General features: G+C 42.7%; 2 protein-coding genes across 2 annotated transcripts in view; both read right to left on the reverse strand.

Annotated features, from left to right (window-relative positions):
* The window catches only part of LOC115588392 (multidrug resistance-associated protein 4-like), an 88,657-nt gene that overhangs the window by 2,494 nt on the left and 60,978 nt on the right, over positions 1–25,185 (reverse strand). Inside the window, exons 31-33 of the mRNA XM_030429003.1 lie at positions 19,815–19,877; positions 19,428–19,506; positions 18,815–18,887 (exon numbers count right to left, since the gene is read on the reverse strand). Coding sequence (XP_030284863.1) covers positions 18,815–18,887; positions 19,428–19,506; positions 19,815–19,877 — 215 coding nt within the window. The remainder of the gene's footprint in view (positions 1–18,814; positions 18,888–19,427; positions 19,507–19,814; positions 19,878–25,185) is intronic.
* On the reverse strand, positions 13,752–16,297 carry sox21b (SRY-box transcription factor 21b). The gene is made up of 2 exons (XM_030429006.1): positions 15,969–16,297; positions 13,752–15,793 (listed from the first exon to the last, which is right to left on the reverse strand). The coding sequence occupies exon 2, from the start codon at positions 15,774–15,776 to the stop codon at positions 15,042–15,044; it is 735 nt and encodes a 244-aa protein (XP_030284866.1). The 5' UTR covers positions 15,777–15,793; positions 15,969–16,297; the 3' UTR covers positions 13,752–15,041.

Here is a 25,185-nt window from a genome sequence, read left to right on the forward strand (position 1 = left end):
TATCTGTAGACAATAGCAGGGGGGCAGTGTTGCTGTTTCTGCTGGCCCTGGATCACTGGGAATGACTGGCCCTAACAGTATGCATTTCCTTCAGGATGCTCCAAGAAATATGCCATGAAATAGTCTAGGATTGGACATCTTTGTACTTTAACTGTCACCATTTCAAATCTCAACCATGCCGAGCGGTGACTGACAGCGTATACACTGGGCTGGGTGGTATGCAGCCGTATGAATTGACTAGCCTGTATGGAGTTTTAATCCTCTTTAAGACTCCTATCCATCTCCAAATTAATATCTAGGGGCCACGTATCCGTCTGCACCAGTTTGTACTCCACGTAACCCACTTCTCTGGCAAACTGATCAAATTATGCACTGGAAAATAAGATTAATAGTTATGCTGCGAAACATGCTCCAGGTCAATTATTTGGGAGATGGTGACGATATACTCATTACACCATAATGCCGATTCAAGGACGAGCAGCATGAAGGAGTGTGTTGTAGATTAATTGCCGCTAAAGGTCAACATGCGTTCAAATTGACGAAGATGCTATCCATTTTTCATCGGCTTCAAGTGCACTGTATATGGGAAACCTATAACGCTCATTACATGCATTTAAATGAGTCTGTCCTAATTACTAATCAGTCTCTTGTACCATTAGAGATGGAAATTAGAAATACAAAACAGACCCCTCGGCATCATTCACTCAGAATATATTAGAGTTCTCTTTTTACACTGGCATTTAAAAAAAAAAAAAACCTCGAAAACTTGATCAAATATTAAAAACATTTCAGGAGTCTCACTTTTTATGACTTCATTTAAAATCTCAGGGACACCGAAGAGCTCCTTTTAATGAATATAACAGAGTAGTGTGATATATTTGTGTTCAACCGGCTCCCTAAAAAACAAAACTATACTGTTTATTTTGCTATACCCCAATCAGAATATTGGCTAGACCCTTCAGTGATTCTTTCTTCAGTGATTCCCGCCCACCTCTCTGGCAGCTTACCGATTTACATTTGAGCATAATGCAAGCATTAGAGGAGGCACAAGGCAGCCCTGATAAGTTACAAAGTGCTCCAGGGGTAAACCTCGTAAGAGAGGGTTTGGAGTTATTTACAGCGTTCAAATCCTTCAAAAATTCATGTCTGGAGGATGAGATTGGTTTTGCAGTTGATGCTTTGCACACAAAGCAAACACAATGCACACGGAGGGTGTTTAGCTGTAAATGACCAGATGACATTAATTCTAATTGACTGATCTCATCCCATGCTTAGGACCAGCGTGCGTGATACTGCTCAGGACACAAGGGTCCTGTCAAGGAACAATGTCACACACAAAGCAACAAAACAGAAACACTAAGATTGGCTTAAGCAACAAGGAACACAGGGGAACCAAAAATGATTTTTAAATGCAATTTAATTTTCAATGAAGCAATACTTAAGTTGTATGGCATTTTCTATTCAGCGATATGTTTTGATTGTGCAATTCTCATAATAAGAGTGCTCAGAAATTGCAAAGCCATTACAAAGGAGGTTAAAGGCAATGGAATTCCTCCTTATCAGAAATGCTCTCTGTACAGTTGTTCCATTTGAAATGCATTTAATTGCAAATAGAAAAGAAGAGAGAGAAAGCCAACAATGCGAGGGTCTGAAGCATTTTTCTCGTCTGCTTTGAGTGAGCGTATTCAAATCTAAGCGGGCAGACAATGAGGGAAAGGAATCGTGCTCTGAATAGCCTCTCTCTCTCTCTCTCTCTCTCTCTCTCCCCCTCTCTCTCTCCCTCTCCCTCTCTCTCTCTCTCTCTCTCTCTCTCTCTCTCTCTCCTTTTCATTCCCAGGCCAATTCACAGCCTTCCTCTTCTGTGCTGCGAAGGGGCGGGCTCACCATTCGCAGCTCAAACTTCCTCGCCACTGTAGAACAACACGTGCTATCCACCTGATAGCACGGCGGCAGCACACATGAAGCCACCATTCATCATGTCATCTGTGAGAGACCCAGCTGTGTGGGAGTCTGGCCTCCTCTATGACAGTCTTCATGACTTGGAGTCCACGTTGGGCTTTCACAGAGCTGTTCACCCACTTGTTTGACAAGGATGCCGCTCCTTCGGCAGCATCGGGGCTTTGCCAGGCCCTTCCTCTAAAGCCACGGCCAAGCCCTGACCCGGGGATCCCCTCTCCCCACTCGTTCCACCGAGGGGAGGAGTATCAGGGGATCATGGGGCACAAAGTGCTTGAAGCCTGTGCCTTTGTTGGGGCAAGCCGGGAGAGAACACCCCCAGCAGATATGCTGACAGTCTCATGGGAGCAGGAGAAGAAGTTGAGGCAAGAAAGTGCACCCTTCAAACTTTTCAGTGCAGTGCTAGGAATTCTATTTTTTCTCAACAAAGATTTATACATATTTATACAAGCCCAAATGCTGATAGGAAGGTGCTTGGAAAAAAAATCTTGGAATTGCAGAGGTAAACTATATGTAAATGCCATAAAGTAATAGACTTGTAGTGCAAATCACACCATTTTATCTTTAATTTTGCTTTCGTACCCTCCCCACTCCCCCCCCAACCTCTTTCCTCTGGCTTAAAGGTGCATCAGAGATATGCATTTAAGCATATTCAGAACACGGGGCGTGAAATTAAATGTGTGGCAGAGTGAGAAAAATATACAGACGCTGGAGATGCCTTAAAAATAGTCATTTATGCAGATGGAGAGGAGTGAAATCATTTGCAATGGGATGACCCTCTCTCCAAGCATTTCTCCCCTCACTGTTCTTCCCTAATCTTGCACTGTATCTTCATTTTTCATTGAACTCGCCAGTTTGCTGCTAAGCAGCCTTGTAGATAAGGCAAAGTGCTAAAAGGAGACGACAGAAGGAGCTCAGTGGGCCCGTTTCTATTGCACTTTCACCCAAGGCAATGGGCAGAATTTAACGGATTCCTTCCAACATATGTTTTTGCCAGATAAGTAAACAGTGTGTGTCGGAAATGAAAAAAAAGCATTTGCAATTTAATGACATTACAGCTCCCAGCTTAGCCCGCCGTGCTGCGAGGCGAGGAGCAGAGAAAGGGGAGAGCGGAAGAATGGAACCGGGTGTCATCAATGTTTTTTTTTTCTTTCTCCCTTGCAAGAAGCAGCACTGAATTCTTCTTATTCTTTTCAAACCCCTTCCCTTCTCCATCCCTTCCTGCTATTTTGTTCTCTTGCCCATAGTTTCCTCGCCTTTGTTGGAATGAAATTATCTATTATTTTATTCAGAAAAAACTTGCCATCCCCTGCCATTCTACCCTCTCCAACATCTGATTCTCTCAGATTTTTTCCGAGCTAAAAACGCATCTCGCCCTGGCCACGGGTGCTCTCTCTCCCTTCTCTATCTCCTTCTCTCCCCCACCCCACCCCCGCTCACCCTCCTTTGTCTGGCTTCATCAAAGTGCAATAGATGCTTGGCACAATAAAGAAGAGCAAGCCTCCATGTTGTCATAACGCTCAGACCTGATGTGAGGACCAGCAGTAGGTGATGAGTTGGAGAGAGAATCACAGTCTATATTTCAGCGGCAGTAAACGATCCATCCATCCTATGTGAAACTCAGTGATTTTCCTCTTTTTCTCCCTGCCGGCTGTCAGGCAGCTGCCTTATTATAGAAGGCTAATTGTGCAGGAAAGCAGATTATGAGAGTGGTAGGATGTACTCCTTGACCATGTGCTAATGTGATGACAAGTTTGGGGACCCTCTAAGCAAAAGGCGTCGCACGCCAGGGCACTTTTGGCACTGGCTATAATCTGCCTTTGGTATTAACTCAGCAAACCGGCTTGTTTGAGTATGGATCAATCGCTCGCTCATTATTTTTACAAGAAAGCTTTATATTCAAGGCGCTTTCCTGGTGTTGATCTCTCATTAACCATGCTATGTAAATGCACTGGCAATTCCTGTGTAAGGGATACGTCACCCCAGGGCCCGGGCTTGCAGAAGCATGTTAAGGAGAAGAAGGGGCAGGAAATTTGGGTCAGTCGCCTTCGCCAAAACTTGAATTTCAGGTTTTTCCTTAAAGCCCCCTGCTCAGCTTTTCTCTTTTTAATGTGTTTTTGTTTGGTGATGTTATGTTTTAAATGTCAGCCCTGGAGCTGTCCAGCAATTTAGGAGGCACAAAAAGCCCTGTCTCAGTATTGCTTCCAAGCGTTCATGTTACCCCTGTAATCGCTGCTGGCTGCAACATTACACACACTCCATTCACTCGTGGTCTTTTATCACCACTGAGTGTATTGACTGTACAGGTAAAAGGTTAGATAGGGTCAGAAGGAGGTGATAATATTACAGGGCAAATAGAAAAAAAAAACACGCCCGATTCGCCATGTCGAGTGGCGATAGGGAGTTATTAACCGCCTGCTGCTAAACCAACTTATTTATCTGATCAGAAAAGGGCCCTGACATGTGACACCGGGTCTCTCGTACGTGTGAATGCAATTGGCTGTCAGGATGCATTGTGCATCAAATTAAAGGGGGGAAATATTTCAACTTGTTTACTCATTTCTTACACACAAACATCCGACAATCCCTGGCGCTCAGACATCTGTTCGCCTGACAAGAGATCATGATGCACGTGGTACGAGAAATAGAGGCTTCTGCCATATTTGGCTCCAGTGTTGCGTTGGCATGGTGAATGACGCAACAGGAAAACGAACCTGACAGCACCAGGCAACGGCTCTGCATTTCTTTTGCGCCCTACATACATAAATCTCTTATTATTGCTCTGTGTTAGCTATGTGTATTTTTACACCTGTCTGCGCTAATATCAAAGTGTAGAGGTTCGCTTTTAGACATTCAACTTCATTTGTGTCTCCTGTGAGAGTTTGTATGGGTGCCATCTCTTTGAGGAAAGGGGGGGGGGAGAAAAAAAAACACGCCTCTATTCCCGGGTTTCATTCCATTTTTTGTGAAGGGGCTGTCAAAGGGCACTGTTCCACTTGACCCATTTTTATTTTTCATGCAAACAACTTCAGTGTGCTTGAATCAAAGCGCTGAAAGTTCCAGACTTTGCCATGGATCTGCCATAAACAGCTAACAGTTCAAAGTATTTCTCTTTATTTTATGTACTTTTAATTGCTGCTGGTAACTTTGACTTAGCCGCGTGCTTTGTGGAAGAAGAGGGCTGAATAAAACCATGTACCCTGCATGCGGACTGAAAATAAAGAGAAACGTTTAGAGAGGAGGACCTCTCAGTGGCTCAAAAGAGAGAGACCGAAATGTCTCTCTGTCTGCAAGTACTTCAGCAGCTCCTAGCCTTGTAACATTTTTTGTTAGCAGCACAGCGCCGACGAAGGCCAGACTTTTGATTGCTTTCCCTGTTTCACATGCTTTTATAGGTCCCCTTTCTTCCCACACAGGAGCAAACAAAGCAAGTGTAAATACAATGTTGAAAAGCCATTACCTTCAATGTTACCCTTTCTGCGGTAACAAAGAAGATGGAAAATTTCCACAACACAATGCGACTAGACGCAGCGTGATGATGCAGCTGAAGATGTGCAGGGTGTCAGGGCAACCCCTCGCATGTGTGATGTCTGGTAGGACCATTCATAATAGATTTGTTCTGAGGACCCTCGCATTACTGCCCAATTAAGGTATGAAGTCATGCTCCTTCATCAGTATAACTAATGGCACGTTTCAGGGGGCAGTCACGTCCCGAGATTAAAGACGTGGAAGCGTTGGATTTTCTGCTGAATACGATAAGGTGCCCGCACGAATTATTGCCTTGCTGTCACCCAGGTACGTACGCTCGCACTCTTTATGTCGTCCATTATGGAGGCATCCATACGGTTGTTCCAGTGCATTACACCATGGCTACAAAAGCGTGTGTGGGAAAACAAATCTGACAGCCACAGACGTGCCATCAATACACTTGACAGTACACAATTCAACGCAAGCTACAAAGCAATCACCTGGACCGGAGTCGCTTTAAGAGGAAAAGTATGATGATAAGCCACCCTCCACTGATGGAGACAGAAAATTTCAAGTTTCCATCCACCGAACGCACCCCTTCAGCGTTCCAGCATCTCAGTACACAAAAATTAGCCGCGGAGCTACGACGTATCACTTGGCAGAGATCTATCTTGCCACTGTTAATTACGACAGGGCTGCAGAATTCTGACTGCTAAACCACGCTATCACAATGCCGGGTGTGAATCCCAAATCAAGCTCAGGCGCAACCATAATCCTGTTAAAAATGTAATAAATAATCCCTGTGAATTAATGTTGGCAATATTTCATTTTAATAAGTTCTCGCAGAATCGAGACAGAGGGGGAAATTGACGGCATTACAGCTCACTCACTTCAAGTGCAGTTGTGAGTGTGCAGGAGGAAAGAAATCACTCCTCCTCATTAAAGGTGCAATCTTCTCGAGCCCCCCAGATCTTTGTTGTAATAACTGGGGAGAAAAAAAATAATCTCTTTTTATTGATAGGCACATGTAGCAGAAAGTATGCCAACTGACAGGTACTTATCTTTTCGCCTGTGTCCTGTGTTATAGAAAGATATAATTCTTTGTGACTGCTCCTCGGGGCATCGGCTCTTCAACTTCATTATTTCTACTTATGATAGATATATTTTTTCCTTGAAAACCTGAGAATTAATAGGAGAGCCGGCAATCTCTGCCAGCGGTCATTTGGAAATGGAACAAAAAATGTCATGTCAGTTTGGAGAACATTTTTTTTAAGGCTGCTCACTGACATTATTCTAATTTATTGATGGATTCACAGAGTAATCCCATGCCTCGTGTTTTAGGTTATTAACGTAATGATTCCGGTGACTACCTAGCAGCTATAGGATCTTTGGAAATAAATAAATAAAAAAGTCTAATCTTGTCAAAAAATTCAATTGTGTCAGCCCACAACATCTGCACCTTCCCCCCCCAAGTATAAATACATGTGCTTGTGTGTAGTGTTCTCGTACTAAATTGTACATTTTTGAACCGGCCTTTGTGATGTGTGAACATGGCTCATGAAATAATGCTCCTATTTATGATGCTGAATATGAATATGAGGTTATTAGTGCAGTGAGTTCATTTAGACAGCAGTGGGAGCTTTAGAGTCAGACGGCAGCCCGCTGAGAGCAGAGTTCCTTCTGTTTTTCTGACTCGGATACAACCCCCTCATGGTGGTCTTTAAATCACACCTAGAGACTGTTACGTCCGGAGAAGACAGTAGATTATCTAGAGATGATGGTTGAAATCTGTTTTTAATTCTTCAGCGTTTAGAGGGCACTGATATCCATTGTTTATTTATTTCACTTTGACTCCAACAATCTGATAAGAAGAGTCAAACCCTACACGTCCTTGGATCTCACTGCTGCATGTGCAAAAAATGATGTAAAGGATTTCAAATTCAAACGTTTTAATGCGTTCAAATATTTTGTTTTTATCCTTTGACCTCATCGTAGTACCTCTTTCCTTTGCCAATAAACTGCGAGTGCACGTGATGGTGATGAAATACAGAAATGGTCATAAAACTCTGTTAGTACATCTAAAAATATGAATCTTAAACATATTATACCTGAAGAAATACATATTTCCTTTGTTTACCAAATAGTCATTAAGAAAGAAATGCATTAAAGTGCTGTGCTTTTATTTTATTTTTTCATTTTATTTTTTTTGTTTTGAAACCGGGAATTCCTGCTGAGTTCAAGATCTCTTTAACAACAGAAACCTGTCCGAGGTGGCAGCCGTGCAAAATCACAATATACTAAAATGCAACACATGAAGTGTGAGCTGCAAAAAATCACAATACAATAGTAATACTGGTATTAAAACACAGTGGCCTCTTAAAGAGGCACTGTGTAGTTTTGGAGAAGTAATTAGAACTCTGAATTTAATTTACATTATGAATGAGGTAACAACACAAGCTCAGAAATATGTATTTTTTCTATTACTGAATTAACAAGCTGTTGTCAGAGGAAAATAAGGTCCCCAGAACACTGTCTGAAGCTAGAAAGGTGGCAGGGTCCGCCACATATAAACAAAGGAAAACAGTATGAAACTGTGTTGTCCTTCGAGGGCAGTTTGTTCATTCAGTTTATTGGTTAACTACAAAGGTAGTTTGTTTATTTAGTTTGTTTCGGCATATATAAAAAAAATCCGCCAATGGAGATCTTTCTCTTCTGATTAAAATGTCTTCCCCTAAACTCCACAGAGCACCTTTAAGACAAACAACATCAATGGACATGAGTGTGTCTAATTTCAGATCTATTTGCAAGTTATTCCACGACCCTGGTGCATGGACTGAAAATGCATGTGTCCCTAAATCTGTCAAAACTCTACCCACATCCTAAATCCCACACAGTGACATACTATATTTTTGAAGCAAATTAGACCCAAGACACTTTGAACGCCCTGTGAGATGCCTTACGAAACAAACGTCCAACAGAAATCAAAAAGAGGATACTGACAAGTGTGCCTACATACTCATTTAAGATTTTGGAGGGGCAGAGCTGACTACAGATATGGAGCAAACGTCAGTCCGTTTTATTTAACCACGTTTTGCAGCCGAGTGACCCCAAATAAAACTGACATGTGGTTTTCGTGGCAGACGTCTGAAATATGTAATCTCAAAAATCAATTCTCACAATTTTCTGAGAAAAATATGATTATTAGTTAACTCTGGACATCATATATGATGTATATCATTATTGTGTTATAGGTGTTTTCCAGTTTCCTGGTTTTAATAACAGTAAAGTGACGTCATTCTCTGAACCTACTAGACTGCTCTGCTTGTTCTAGTACTTGCCTTTACCCACTTAGTTATTCCTTCCACATCACTGATGATTAGTTATCAAAACTCTCACCCTGTTAATATCTTACACCAACACTGAGCTCTACAATATTGACGCTATATCGATATACCCTGGCTGTAAAATGTCTCACTCGTGCCATGACAACCGGGTGAGCAACACGCAGACTTACCTGCAAACAAATAGAGAAAGAAATGTCGAGATTGATTATTTATCCAAAATGTCACTGTGTTAATATTTTGCGAAAGTATCAATATTAACACTGAATCAACATCGAGGTATTTGGTCAAAAATATTGGGATTTTTTATTTTGTTGCCCGTATTTATAAAGCACAGTTGAGGAGATATCAAAATATCGAGATATAGGGCTTAAAATAACGCAATATTATTTTGAGGCCACATCACCTAATACCTAATAATAAGATGATAAATCAATGTCATATATGTGTATATTTTTCAACTGTTAATATCACATCAGCAATGAGCTGGTGCTGTTTGTTTCCACACGGGGATTTATCAAAGTGTGATTTCACCAGCTGAGATCAGGGTATAAAAATTGAAGGAATATTCTACAGATATAAGAACTGTATTTATAAACACGTAGTCGTAGATAACAGTAAGGCTGTAACACTGGAGTTAATGTTTCTTGGATGCCAGACAGTCTGGTAGACACTATGAGTCCAGCTCACTCGTCTCACCCCCAAAAAACTCATGATTACCTCAACCACCACCACCCCCCCAACCCATCAACGGCCCCCTCCTGCCTCCACCCACCTGCCCCCCGACCTAATTCAAGCGTTCCCTCTCTGAACTCCGGCGGGGGTCCATCGACTTATTGCATTATGTACTATTAAACAAACTTGGACTTCTTAAAAGCAGAGTCAGACTTCAGAGGCTGTGTGGCATGTTTATAGGGATGGACTGTACAGTACACAGAGATTTCTCATTTCTCCCGGTGACCTTGGGCACAGTGACATGTACGGTTTTGAGGCTTTGATTTGCCACGTTGAGGTGTTGCGGAAAAGGTGCAATGTGAGATAATTTTGGGCATTTTTTTCCCCTCCTGGGAGCATAGAGTAGTAAGAAATACGGCAGTTCATACTCCGGAGATTACAGGTAATATGGCACACAGCCTTCATAAACATTCTTGACCCAACCTGATGATGGAGATATTGCTTCAGGAGAGACTTTTCACACTTTGATTTGCCTAAAATGAGATGGAGGAGCCAGTGATCAGACTCTTTGAGGTTCCTCACAGAGGGGCCAGCCCTAGCTGTATATCTCTAGTGTTGCACGCATGCTACGGCAGCCAGGTGAGCAAGAGGCTGACTTTTTTTTTTCCTGCAAACAAATAGAGAGCAAAATATCCTCAAAGAGATGATATTGATGTATTATTCATGTCAGAAAAAAAATACTAAAATGATCCATCTCGAGCCATTGAAGCCAGGTGATAATCCACATGCTCGTGGGGCAGCCCCGGGCGAATTAGGGATGAGGGAGCCATTGTACATCCCTCTAAGGTCAACATGGTTGAACCGGTGATACATATGTATGTTAATTTGCCTAATCTCACTTCTACAAATGTCTTACAGGCACATAAAGGGTTTAACACTAAGACATAATGATATCAGGGCATCAGACGGGGGGGCTTATGGAAACATGAGGCAGCCATAGCTTTAAATCTTCTGCAGGAACCTTTTGTACCGGCTGTCAGGAGGACACCAAGGCGGGCACTGTCGGCTCTTTAAATGTATTAAAACATAAACTCCCATTTTACTCAGTCTTTGTTTATGTATTTTATTGTGAAGTTACAGCTTGAATAATTGATATCAATTTCTTTTTTAAAACAGGGTGATCTGGTTTTTTTACCCACCACTTATCTCTGCATCTCGCCTCCTCGAAACAATACGAATAAAGGTTGAGTCGAAGCCATTAAACAGCGTTGTCATCTCAGAACCCAACTGTCGTTTGCTCTGAGTTTAACAGACATCGATAAATAAATGAACACGCAGGAGGAGGACCGGTCTTTATCTCGCGTAAACACTCTCGCTAGATTCGCTAAAGACAATTTTTTTTTTTAAAGGTGCACTATGTAGATTTGGGAAAGCAATTTTTAATCAGAGGAGGGGAAATATTTGCACGTTGATTTTCACAATAGAATAAACTGAATAAACAAACGGCCGTTAAAGGACAAAACAATTTAAAACTGTTTCACTTTGTTTATATTTGCGAGACCCTTCTCGATAGCCAGCTTTCTGCCTCCACACAACGTTATGGGGACGTGATTTCCCTCTGAGGACAGCCTGTATATTTTGTTACAGAAATACCCGATTTCACATCAATTTTTGTCACTTTGCATTATTTATCACCTTAATCATTTTGTAAGTGTCACATTTCTGAGTTTTAATTTTCTTTTCTTAAACTACATAGTGCACCTTTAATATTTAAAACTCGGTGCCAAGATGAAGGCATTGTGATGGACATACGTATGCGGCTGCATGTTACAGGATCCCAACTGGGTTTGAACAAGTGATAAATAAAATAAAGTCGTCACTTTGTCTCATTTATTGCCGGGTTTTTTGTCAACGCTCCTTCATGGCTTCTTTTCAAGTCAGGGCCAGATTGCTCATCCCAGCCAGCCATCATCTATTAAAACCACATTAAAACGTATTCTTATTAGAAAGTTATGACAATACATAGATGAGTTGAATACATTTCAAACAATTATTTCCTTTATTACGATTATGAAATGTGTCTTCAGGCCTTTACGAAGGCGAGAAAAAGCCAATCTCAGCCGGTGAAGCCCAGAAAACCAGATCTCTCTTCGTGCAGTTTGGGTTTTGAACAGAATTTTTTTCCACGACAGTCACACAACTACAATTTCAACCTTGGGGAAGCAGAATTTTCTGATCGCCCCAGAGATAGAGGGATCCTGGAATCAGGAGTGGACAAAAAAAACAAAAACATTTGACAAGAAAAAAACTTTTCTCCCACTTATTTCCATAGTTGCATCTCCTCCACCTTTTTCTCATTCATTCAGCCATCTTAGAGAAAAAAGAAGAAGAAGAAGAAAACATAGGCTATCTATTCAAAAGGCATTTAGTCCATTTCTTTCTTGGCCGGTAAACCTATTCATCAATTGTTCTGGCTTGTAGATTGCATTCTAATGCTAATCTAGCGTGTTAGATATCTTTTTGTTCCCCTTTCACCGTTTTGTCATTCAGTTTATCCAGTTTTGGCCACCCATTTTATTTATTTATGCGCCTGCCTCCATTCATGCGCTCATGTATTTTTTATTATGTTGTTTCACTGTCATGCAGTGTCAACTCACTCTATTCAATGTGGGCTACTTGAAGGGCTCGCAGGGACAAAGCGTGTACACATTGCAGTGCTATTCACTCCGGCCAGCTGGATCGGCTGAAAAAAAAAAAAAAGAAAAAAAGAAAAGAAAAAACCTTGTGAAAAGAAATCCTCCACAACGGACACAGAAGAAGTGCACAATGCTAACAGTTTTCCAAATACCACTGATTGCTTTCATCACAATGAGGGAGAGCAGCCGCTTTTGCTGAGCTCCACTTCAACAAACAACACTCTCACAAAACCTCCCAACCCACGTTTTGTTCCCAGACAAAACCCCCTCGACCGTCTAAACGCTCCCAGAGTTGAAAAAAAGTTCTTTCAGCTTTTCTTCCCCCCCTTCTTCTTCTTCTGCTTTTTACCTCAAGAAAGAAAAATATAATAATACTCATCATGCAAGCTCTTTTTTTTTTTTTTTTTCTAACTGACTTGACGACCTTCCTTGTGTGTGCTGATCACACGGAGAGGCCCCTGAGTTTAAAACATCCTCAATCAGCTTTGAACTTTTTGGGAACATTTTCTCTCTTTTCGTTTCTTTTATCGAGGCATTAAAATAAAATAATAAATTACCGCACAACCAACCGAAATGGTTAAAAATAAAAAGTAAATAAAAATACAGGCTACTTTGGAGCAACACATTCCAGCATGCACGGATCGGCTGTGTGACACCTCTCAGTTATTTTTTGCTTCCAGATTAACACTCCACATAATAAAAAAATAAAAAAACACGAGGTCACTCGCGCGTTATTATTATTTTTTTTTTCCCTGGGGCCAAGAAGGAAGTTCTGTGGAGAGAGGAGAGGAGTGGTAGGTGGGGTGGGTGGTGGGTGTCACAATGGAGAACATAGCGGTGAAAGGGTTTAATTAACCGTGGCGGAGATAATTATCCCTGGACTGTCCAAATTAGTTTTGCATAATCGCTCTGATCCTTATGAATTAATCTCTCGGTGTAACCTAGTGAAGGGAAGGGGGGGGTTGATCTGCTGAAATAACACACAGTTAAAAGATCAGACATGGATTGACTTTTTTTTTGTTATGACATACCTGTTACACACACACACACACACACACACACACACACACACACACACTGGTTGGACAGGTGAGTGTGTTGTCCTTTTTTCTTTTCTTTTTTTTTAATTCTCACTTTGTACAGCAGCTCAGGTTGTTTTAAAGCCTCAAAGACAAGCTTGTTCTGCAGCCTTTAAAAAAGCTCCCCCCCCCCCCCCCCCCCCTTCTTCTTCTTCTTCTTTCTTTTTTTTTGTTGTCCCTTCATGGGAAAAAAAAAAGAAAGCTCAGAGTAACCACACAGTTTTATCTTCCTTCCCCTATTCACGATTAAAATTGTGATAAATAAGGGTTTTTGGCTCTTGATTACAATGGAGTTGATTTAGATCACCCCCCTCCCCACACACACACACACACACACACACACACCACCACCACCACCTCCTCCCCTCCCTCATTCAGTAATGCCATTCAAAAGCGCGGGACAAAAGCGGCCTTTGGAGGATACCTTACACTTCACCTGGACTGGAGGAGCAGAAGCAGGAGGAGAAAAAAAAGAAGAAAAAAAAGGAAGAAAAGATAACAATCTTGTTCATCTCATCAAGAAGCACAGGCCGCGATTCCCTTTTTTTCCGTTTTAATCCGAATACGCTTTATTGTAGTCCTTTTTTTGCTCAACAGGTGAACAGTAGCAATAGGTTTTTTGAAGTACAGAACGGAGGTTAAAGAAAAAACACAAAAAAATAGAACATACAAATTCCATAAGAGTTAGTTGAAAAAGGTTTGTTTTTTTTTTTCTCTCTGCTGCACATGATAGGAGAAGAGAAGTGGGAGGAGGAGGATGAGGTGAGGTGAGGTGAGGTGGAGGGGAGATCAGGAAATTCCTTCAATAAACTTCCATCTGCATTTAAATTGGAGCTTTTACTTCTTTTTTTCTTCTTTTTTTTACTGTTTGGAGGGTAAAAAAAAAAAAAACTGAATGTCACCTTTAAAATAAATTACATCCTCTACATATAAAGTGTGGTCCTTTTTTAAAGTAAAAAAAAATAAAAAAAATCGTCCTGGGGGAGGGATGGGAGGGAGGGGAGGAAGGGAGTGAGGGATGGGATGCGAGGGGAGGTCACCATAGAATCCACAAAACAATAAATATTACAGACATCTATAAAACGGTTTTTAAAAACTCAAAATATACACCGGATTTCTAGTGAAATACGCAGGTTTTTCCTGGGGGGGCTATCTCAAACACTAAGCCTATAACGGCAAATAAACTAGAGTCATTTTTATCTGTACACATTTACAGTCACTCAAAGAGGAGGTGGAAGAGAGAGGAGGGGGGGGAGAAGAAATGTTGTGACAATCCTCCTTGATCCGTGGATTACTACAGCCCATCAGCCCCTGCAGCAGCCCCATCTGAGAGGTGTAAAAAAAAAAAAGCGTTGTGATCCAGTGATTAATGTGGTCTCTGCCGGTGATTCCAACAGGTGAGTCGAGCAGGTGCAAAAAAAAAAAAGAAAAAGAGATAGAAATCGAAGCAAGTGTGTACCTGTCAAAAACCATCTCCTCTCAAATGTGTGCCATCCTTCCAGTCCTCCTCATCCTCATCATCATCATCCTCACCCCCCCTCCCACTCCAAGCTGGGCTGCGAGGGGCCGATGGCTGAGTCATGATAGATTAGAGAGTTCTCTAAATAAGCATTACCTTAGATAAAGGCATTAATCAATATACATACACATGTGATATCTGAGACTACGAGCACTTCATCACATGTACAAGTTTTTTTTGCATGCATAATAAAACTCTTGCATGAATTGCTTTTTTTGTGTTTGTTTTTGTTCTGTTCTTGTTTTTTTTTTTTTTTTTTCACATTTCTGTGTTTCTCAGCAGAAGTCCAGTCCACAGTGGGGCCTTATCATAACGCCGCAGCGTACGCAGGGTACGGTTCGAGCTGAGGTTTTCCCATCCCGGGCAGCAGGATGTATGCTAAGGGCGGCTGGAGTCCTGCTGAGGGCCAGCCCGTACAGTTACAAGGAATCATGTAGCCTGGGTTTCCCGGGGACGGGTGTGAGTGAGTGTGGGTGTGCGTCCCGCCACCAGTCCCGGTGAAAGCCGTGGCGCCCGCCGGCGGATAGCCCAGCGGAGACGCGTACGGAAACGAAGGTGGGGAGAGCTCGGTCATCTTGGATCCCAGGTCGAAAAAGGAGTAGGGGTTCGTGGACATGGACGGGTTGAAGAACACCCTCGCCGCCGCGGCCGCCGCAGCCGCCGCCGCCTTGTCGGGGTTCCCGAGGACGGACTCGGAGAGCGCTCCGGAGAGTCCGCTCACTTTGAGCGCGTCGTGCTCCCCGAGGTTGTAGGGCACGGGGAAGGAGAACTTATCTTTCTTCATCAGAGTCTTGGGCTTCCGCCTCGGTCTGTATTTGTAGTCTGGGTGCTCCTTCATGTGCATCGCCCGCAGTCGCTTGGCTTCGTCGATGAATGGCCTCTTCTCAGACTCGGTGAGAAGTTTCCACTCCGCTCCTAATCTCTTGCTGATCTCGGAGTTGTGCATTTTCGGGTTCTCCTGAGCCATTTTCCTGCGCTGGGCTCTGGACCAGACCATGAAAGCGTTCATCGGGCGTTTTACGTGATCCATTGGTTTCGACATAGTTGGCACAAATCACTCTGCGAGAGGGAACAAAAATAAGAAGGAGAAAAAAAAAAAAAGATAACTCTAAATAACTCGCCCCCCCAAAAATCAGAGCAAATAAACACATACCTCAGAAAAAGTTTCTGATTTCAGTCATATTCATTCAAACACTCACGACAGCCGCGGCTTTTTTTCTGGCTTAGTACTCACCTAAAAGACTTCAGTTCCTCATCCCCACCGGTGATTATCTTCTGTAAAGTACAAGTGGCAGCGTCCGTGCGAGCGCTCAACTTATGTTTTCTGCTCCATGGTGGCATCCATCAGTGTGATACGCCTTCAGCGGAGAGGAGAGAGGGGGGAAGGAGAGAGTGAGAGAGCGAGAGAGAGAGAAGAAGAAGAAGAGAAAAAAAAACCCGCTGTCTTGTTTTCCTCTTGTCGCCCGAGACTGTCAAACACCACTCAGCAGCAGCATTCACGCAAGTGGATGATAACTCCCGCTTGCCCCATGTGAAATACAGGCTTGTGTGGCAGGTAGTGAAAGTGCCAGTGGCGCATGCGCAATGGCGCCGCCGCACGCAGACCGACCACTGAGGGATTTTTTTTTTTTTTTCCCCCCAAAATCCCACCCTGCTTAAAGAGGAAACGCATCTCGTCAGTCGTCACATATATATGTATACATGTTTATTTACTACCTGAGAGTTGATTCTCTCGGTAGCCTCGGTGTTGTTCGGAACCATTATGAAGTATTATTTACCCTTGTGAGCAACTTGTGTGGATTGCTCAGATCAATTAAACGTCATTAACTTATTTACGTTAAGGCTGATGTGTCTAAACTACCTGCTGGATGAGCCTCTTCACTGTCACAATAAGTGAGAGACTGCTGCAGACAGGTGCTTTATCATTATTATTATTATTATTATTATTATTATTATTATTATTATTGAACTTCAGGTTCTGAATCGGAGCCATCAAATACTTGACAGGCACACACACTGACAGACACACACGCGCGCGCACGCACACACACACACTCCTCTCTTATTTAAAGCGCGTATCATTACACGCCTAATCGCCTCTTCCCCCTCTGTTTTCATTTGTTTAATTGACAATCAAGAACCAGCCCTGAATGTGCCCGTGTCACTCCACTTTTTCCTCACCTTCCCTCCTCTCTCTTGCCCCCTTCTTCCTTCTCTCCTCTCCTCTCCTCTCCTCTCCCTTTCTCCCCCCCTCATGGGTGGCACTGCCAACAGAAAAAAAGAAGTATAGGCGCGCACGCAAGAGGAGGTAAAAGAATATATCTTCTTTAATTTTCTGATATTGTTGCGTTTTGTCGTAAATACGCGCACGCAGAGGAGGGTCTCAAGTGTTTCTAATCGCGCTCGGTGAAATTAATTACTTTCCTGAAATCCCCCCTTTTCACTTTCACTTCAAAGGACTTTCCCAAGGGCAGCGAGTCGACAACTGAAATTAGGTTGTCGAATATTCAACTAAGCAATTACAGCTATCTGCAGGACTTGTTGAGCAAATTGTAGGTTTAAGTGGTTTGTTCTCACACCCTTCACCGTTATACATAATTATATGTGTACAAAAAAAAGAAAAAGAAAAAGAAAGAAATGGAGAAGGGCTGTATCGAACAATATTATAAATGAGGAATTAGGCTGTAGGTCGAGCGTTTAAATTAGGATGTAAATGGATGTCAAATTCCAATTCAGCACACTGTTGTTCTCTTTTTTTAACGCTTTAGCCTAATCTGAGGACAGTGCGCACGACACATAATGGGGGATTGTTGTTGTTATTATTATTATTATTATTATTATTATTGTTATTAGTATTATTATTAGTTTCATTATTTTTATTATTATTATTATTATTATTAATAATAATAATAATAATGTTATTATTAAATACAAAATTGGGCTCGTTAAATGCAAAAAGAAAATGTCGACAGATTACCAACGAGGTAAAAGTTGAGTGATGACGCAATTAACAGGAGACAGCGCCTCTTTCTTCTTCTTCTTCTTCTTCTTCTTCAGCCTGACATTGTCTTGAATTTTTTTCCTGTTAACAAGGATTAACGCTTGTTTTTATCGCAGCTCCACTGAGGGATCGCTCCTTTTGTCTCAAGTAGTAGAGGGGGGGACCTGACAAGGTGAGGATGATCGGCGCGTCAGGAGGACCGGATGAGAGACAGACCTGCCGCTGCCGCTGCCGCTCCACTCTGAGGCGCAGCATCTCTCAACACCGCGCGTCCGCCTTTTGTCGGCTTGTCATTCACCTCGATAACATTACAGCACTGAAGCGCTCCGCTCACTCACTCACTCACGCGGGAGCATGTGGCTCTCATGACGCACAAACACACACACACACACACACCGAAAATTGCAATGAATTTTATGAATAAGTTAGGGTGGAAAGTTCTTATCGGGAGGAAAGCGATTCAGTGCGTCCTTTTTACTGGCCTCCCTGGAGAGTTCCCTCTTCTTCTTTTTGTTTGCTGTTTTTTTTTTTTTTTTGTCAAATCCCTCTTTCCAGTTTAATCCAATTTATTTATTGTATTATGTGAACGATTAGTTTTTTGGGAGGTTTTTTTTTTGTTTGTTTTACCTCTACTTAAATCCTGCCCTCTGTTTTTCCTTTTAATAACACGTGTTGGAGGATGTGAGCAGACGCCAGGGCCTTCTCTGCTGAGCCCTGCTCTGACGGCAGCGGGCGCAGCCATCCAGCATGTTTCCTCCCTCATCAGAATGTCAAGATTCGTCATATCTACCTCACAGAACAGCTTATTATTATTATTAGTTATTTATTTATTTATTTTTGCAAGCTGAGAAAACAGTAATTTACTCAATTTTAATGATATCTGATTTGTAAAAAAAAAAAAAAAAAAGAAGAAGAAGAAGAAAAATCCAGTGTGTGTGGGTGTGTGTTTGTGTGTGTGTGTGTGTGTGTCCCCACACACACACACACACCACCACCACCACCTCTTTTACCTCTTGCCAGGGTCCCTGGAAATAACACTTAAATAATTCAAGATGAGTTAGTGAGAGTGGGAGAATTACCTGCCGATAAAGCCCGGGTCCAGCCTCTGAGACGGAGCCAGCACTCCCACCTCACAGCACACTGATGATAAGACTGAATAGAAAAATATCATGCAAATAGAAGGCAGACAGCAGCAACAACAAGCCCATGGGGACATTTTTTTTTCTTCTTTTCCTCCCCTCTACCCGCCGAGATCGCACACAGTTCACTCTAAAGTGCTAAAGCCATCACTCTGAAATAGGAGACCCCCCTGGAGGTGCAGGAATCTTCATGATAGCACCAAAACAGTTTATTCTGCGTGCTCGACACTCCACTAACTCTGGGAAGAAAATTACAAAGAGAGTTGATGAGGATCCCCTGGATAATCCCAGTTTGCATAAAAGAGTCCTCTAATGTACCTCCTTTTTTTCCCCTTAACAAAGTGTTTATTCTCCTGAAGGAGGAGGAAGCCTTTACATAAATTGATCTGAAGATAACATAAGTTGAACTATCAGATGACGGGGGTAAACAACAATATCTGGTGTTTGCCACTTCAAACAGGAGAGGAGAGTGGTATTTGCAGCCACATGAAAGTTTGCTCATTATCGGGGAGGGTTTTGAAGAAAGGGAGGGGGAGGGGTCCTGATTGTGTACCTGATGTGGTTCTCTTTCTGCCTGTCTGATCACAGCTCTGCCACGGATCTTCCCCTTCCCTCATCTCCAGCAGGAGCTGCTGCCATATGCCAAGGCCGGGGCCAAGACGCACAGGACGAAGCAGCAGATGCAAGAAAGAAAGACAGAAAGAAAAAAATAGAAATAGCAATAAAGGTATCATGTCATTTCCATCTGAGGATTTTCATTAATCTTTATATGAAGATTGCAAATTGCTCCACTTTTTAGAGCCAATTTACAGATTAAGGGTTTTACGCTGCGTGAATGTGGAGCAAAATATTTCATTAGTTTTGCTAAAAAAAAAAAAAAACTATTTGAAAAGCATGACTGAAAGAAGGAGAATTATGATACTGTTTGAAACATAATTACCGTCTGTGCTCGGTTCACTCTTTTCATCGTGCAGCCCATTTTTTTTTTTTCATGAATCCTCCTCTGAAATAAATTTGTGGGAGATTAAGACAAAGGTATTCATATTTTTTGAACAAGGAAACAAAATCTTCAAAAAGCAAAAAAAAAAAAAAGCAAAAGCAAACATGTCGTGCGCACGCTGAAGGACAAGAGCGTTTCCTGCTCTGATGTGGAGCGTATTGAAAGTCAATTTGTCCCTATCAAGCGCCATTAGCCGCAGGATCTTATCTTAAGTGAGCCTTTGATAAAGTGCTAATGACAAACAGCGCAGTGTTGTAAGGGATCCGATTGATTACTATTTAAAGATGATTGCATTTAGATTAGAAGTCATTTTGTCTAATGAGCTTTCTTTACAGCCCCGACAATACGTAGAAAATATGCTTAAGTGCAAGGCGACATAATGATCGGATTGGTGGAGGGGACAATGAGCGACTCCTGCATCACTTCAAATGAGTCACACACAGGCGCCTGAATAAATGCATAATTAATGTGAATAAAGTTAATATTTTTTTTGTGGTTTAAATATGTGACCTATTTTGAACGTTGTGTTCTCAAAATACATTCAATAAGTGCCAAATTAGTTGTGCAGTTCTTTAATCATTCTAATTATACAGTCTTTATTGCTCCTTAGGGCAGACTTTCGTGTCTTTGTCTCACTGGGAATTATTTTGGTAAAGAACCAAAATGTTTACTCAACCACAACCTAAATATTATGCATATCAAGAGGAATTGAGAAATAATCCTCTCATAGAGCACAGTATTAACTTAATCACATTAGTGGAAATACTATTGATAGTGGTCATGATCCCGAGTGGAGGGAATCTGCAATTCACAATGAAACAGCCATACAAGCTAGAACACACTGCGCGCGCTAGTATGTATTAAAGACTGGGGAGTGGAACAGGAAAAAAAAAAAAAAAAATGGCCCTGAGGACTGAGCAAGTGTGCGTGAGTGAATGCTTGAATGATGGTAAAGAGGCAGTGGAAGAGGAGTGATTGTCAGCTCAATCTTTGAGGACCTGTGCTGACAGATACAACAAACTTTGAAAGCACATTATGGAAGGGAGAATGGCGACACAGAAGGGATGTGGAGTCCGCGAGGTTGATAAGACCTTCATCTTTAAACCAGCGCTTGTCAAAGTATTATATGTAATCTCACACTGCAGAATATCTGCGCACCCTGAGGGGCAAACAAAATAGCGGCGGCGGCAATCAAACAGCTTCCTGGATCATTAGGAGAGGGGAAAAAAAAAAACAGCCTATCCTAGCCTTTGTGAGAAGTCAGATTTTTGAACTGTGATTGCTGCCAACCACCACCACCCCCCTCCCCCCCAAATGGTTGTGTGTTTAGCTTAAACCTTCCTTCGTAGTCTCGGTTGCACGGCCCTGTGGTCCAAATCTGCAGATACTTGTTTCCCTTCGGGCGCAGAGATGACTTTTCCCGTGATAGACTATTTTTGAGCCATTTAGCGGATACATTATCGCTGGCCTTTCTTCCTCATTATATTCCCCTCTTATCGCCACAGCATCACTGCAAAGCCCCAAATAGAGAGTTGTAATTACCCCGACTGCCACCTGATAGCAGCCCCCTTCTATCAGCTTTATCACTCCAGGTCCCGCTAACTCATCACAGGGACAGAAGGGAAGAAAAGGCCCTGCTTGTGGCACAGCATCGCCACAGATAGCTCATCTCTCAGATACATTTATAGTTCCAGTCGGGATCAGAGAAAAACTGATGCACCAAAGCAATTTTTTTTTCTCTTTTACCCACCTCTTCCCTTCAACCCCACAAAGACTGCTCTCTCTCAGTCCTTTCCTCGTCTCCCTCTCTTTATGTGGAGGCTGAATTGAAGCCGCTCGGCAAACAAAAAGTGATCCAATCTCCTTGAACCCGTGGCAGCGCAGTAACATGCTATTCCGGCTTTTCATAGTGTGCCATCGTCCTTCAAAGTGAGGAAGGGAGAGAGAGAGAGAGAGGGAGAGAGAGAGGGAGAGAGAGAGAGAGAAGAAAAAAAAATCCAGAGGGCAACTTGTTCATCTTAAACATCGCACACAACATCAAACACACTTGTATGAAAGTTGACGGTATAGTGCCTCCAGCTTATTAACCACCTCTGATCCCCGTTGCAAGTTTCCCTCGCGTTATGAATAGGAAATGAAGAACCGAATCTAAGGATTTGTGCGCATCCGGGTTAAATGAACGGAAAGTTAAGCTTTAAAAGGTCAAGATTCATTCAAAATTCATTCAAATTCACCGCCTTTTCAATGCGCACGTCTGCAAAAAAAAAGGAAAAAAAAGTTAAATGTGATCACAAATCTCAAAACTGTTCAAAGCATTCACAGGTCTCCTATTAAAGATGAACTTCTGTGCTTTCTATCCCTTTTGTGCGAATTGTTGCCCATTGTCAGACCCCTCGCACTCGATTCGAGAGGGATTTATGAAAAAACAGACTAAACAAAGTTACACCAGAAGAAAGAAAGTACAAAAAAGCTCATGTTTTAATTAAGCTCGCACCAGAATGCTGACCTTGACAGCGGGTATCGAACGATGCTGTGAATAAAAATGTTCCTTTACAGCGAGCATTGCTATAAGTGTTGTGCAAAATGCGTGAAGTGTTCAGAGGAGTTTGGGGAATTTTGGTGGACAGCTATTGCAATAAAGATGGAGTATTTAATCTTGTCGAGTTATCTTGAGACCCTTGGAGAGAAAGAAGCATCCATACGCTGAATATTCATACGTGTCATATCTGTTTGTGCTGAGTTGCTTACCTGTTAACGTAAAGACGGGGAGGAAGCTGGAAAAATTATTTTTTTTCCCTCCATTATTATCTTTCAGTTCAGGATCTTTATATTTGCATGACACACTCACAGCCCCGCATCCCTTCCTGTCGCGCATTGTGCACGTCGCCGTGCTCCTCTCTATTACTTGTAACAATGAAAGGGCCTTTGTGCGTGCACTCATCAGTATGTCAAAGAAGCAGCTCAGAGTGACTGTGACCTCCATCAAATGGGAAAATTGTGAGGATGCATTGGAACTCTATGGGTTCCCATGGCCCGAGCGCCTTTCCGACAGAGGCACTCTGACGCAGCCTGAAAGGACAAATCAATCTTATTTGAGGAGATTAAGTGACCAAGATAATAACCATGTCATTGAGAGGGAGAGAGAGAGAGAGAGAGATCGAGAGAGGGAAAAGTCCCACTTTTTCAAAAGGAGAGAGATGACCGGGCTCCTGCAGATGGCTCATTGTGGCGGCTGAGTGTCACATCTCTGTAGGTGAGCCCTTTTATAGCCGTGTTGTCTGACACACCTCGGGGACAAAACGTGTGGCCGGGGGAAGAGTTCATAACACGGGGGAAAAGATTAGTGACCATTGGCGCTGCATCTCCCAGTTTGCATCCGTGGGTGTGTGCGTGAATGTGTGTGTGTGTGTGTGTGTGTGTGTGTGTGTGTGTTTCCTGAGCACGGGCTTGAATGACAATATGATCAATTGGAGGGCAAGTGTCCTGTCAGCACGTCCTGTTGGAGAGGGTGGGGGTGACGGTGGCTGTCTCAGGTGATCTCATTATTTGATGGACGCAGAAGTGGAGGAGAGGCCGTCGTTCACCACCGGCCTCTCTCAAGCTTAATCAGGCCATTACTCATGCAGAGCAGCGGGGGGGGGGGGTCCTAAAGGAATTATTGATCATATTTTGACAGAGTATTCTCCCCTCTCCATAATCAGCAATGCATTACTGCTCCTTCTGAGCGCACAGCACACGTGAGGGCGTCGTTACATGCCGTTGCAGAGAGGGGGTTACACTTATCAGCATTCCAAAACAGGCCGGCGTTAAGATGTCTGCCTAATGATTTTAACTAATCTGTTTATTTCCAATGTTTATCTAAACAGCCTGTGAGGAGGGGGGGGGGGGGGAATAGCGAAGGAAGGAGCACGGCTTTTCAAAATCGAGGACTTCAAAGCGCTAATCGCCTGCGTGAAGATTAATGAATTACTCTTACGAATGCTCCTCTCAGATTTCACTCGTGGAGTTTTTTTTTTTTGTTTTCTTTTTCTCTTTTTTTTTTCTAACGTCTGGCTAAAGTCAATACCCGTGCAGAGCAGCGCCCTGAACCCAAAGGCCAGGACCCCGATCATGGTCCCGTGGGACGCTTTTGCTAAAGATGCCGTGACACGCCTAAAGAGCAAAGCTCCGGCGGGGGCCCCGAGGGCTGTTTGGCAGCACAAGCCAAAAGTATCTTCTCTGTCCAAATTAAGCCTTGCCAAGGGGTCAAGTGAAATCAATATGTTAATCCATAAATTGTCCAGTGTGATAATTACTACGGGGAACAGTAATTACAAAAGACATTAATTTACTTCTTAGATTTTGTGCCAGGCGAGAGTTTCACCCTGATTCATCTGGAAGGCAAACAACTCACAGAGGAAGCGTCCCCTTTTTTTTTTTTTTAAGCATTGGTCGATTCCTTTAGGGCGCACACAGGCTCTCAGTCAAAGCACTTTTGGATATGCTAAGAGGAGCTTGTTTGAAGGTTTCTTGAACCCCTGTGTAGCCAGCTCCAGGGTTCTTACATTGATCAGTCAGTGTCGACAAAGCTTTCACAAAATGCACACTTGTTCCCCCCGACAATGTGTCCCGGACATTAGCATATTAATAATATAAAAAATCTATACGGGCTGTTAAGGGAATAAAACCTTGATGTCGTCAGCTAAAGACACATGGAGCGCCACACAAAGGCCACCGTGCTTTAATAGGGCGACAACCTGTATACATTTTGATCTTTTTCATCCCGGCCACTTTGAGGCATGGCACAAACATTGCACAGGCATTCTTTTCTAAACCCCAGGTTGCAGCTGGTCTGCCACTCGCTGTGCACTGCCAAGTGCAAGAAATGGGTCTCTTTTATCAGGATGGAGCAAATCTGGGCTAATGTGTCTGCTAGAGAGTGTCCCAGGGAGCCTCGCTCTCCCATTCTTTGGCCATTCTTTCCACTTTTCTCCTCTCCTGCTCTTGGGATAATTGCAGTTTAATTGGGTGACAAGAAATGAAAACTGTGTCCACATTATCTAGGATTATCTCTTTTTCCTCCAGCCTGCCATCAATTCAAAGAAGCCCATTTATCAGCCAGGGAAGCCGATGCTTGGTCAGCGGAGGAGAAGCTTTGAGCACCAGTTAGCAAAATGAAGAGAGAAAGGGGCTGGGAGCGATGGGAGGGGACCTGACAGCCAAGAAAAATACTCTTTGTATCTTATCGTGACCGTACATTCATCTTGAAGATGCATATCGTCTGTGCACTCTAAATCAATGAAAGTACAATAATATTATTCCGAGAGAATTA

Source organism: Sparus aurata, chromosome 9 (assembly GCF_900880675.1).
Source record: "Sparus aurata chromosome 9, fSpaAur1.1, whole genome shotgun sequence".
NCBI lineage: Eukaryota > Metazoa > Chordata > Actinopteri > Spariformes > Sparidae > Sparus > Sparus aurata.

What these genes read in the sequence shown, in the direction of transcription:
- sox21b (XM_030429006.1), bottom strand. Translation starts at nt 15,776, where the DNA reads ATGTCGAAACCAATGGATCACGTAAAACGCCCGATGAACGCTTTCATG.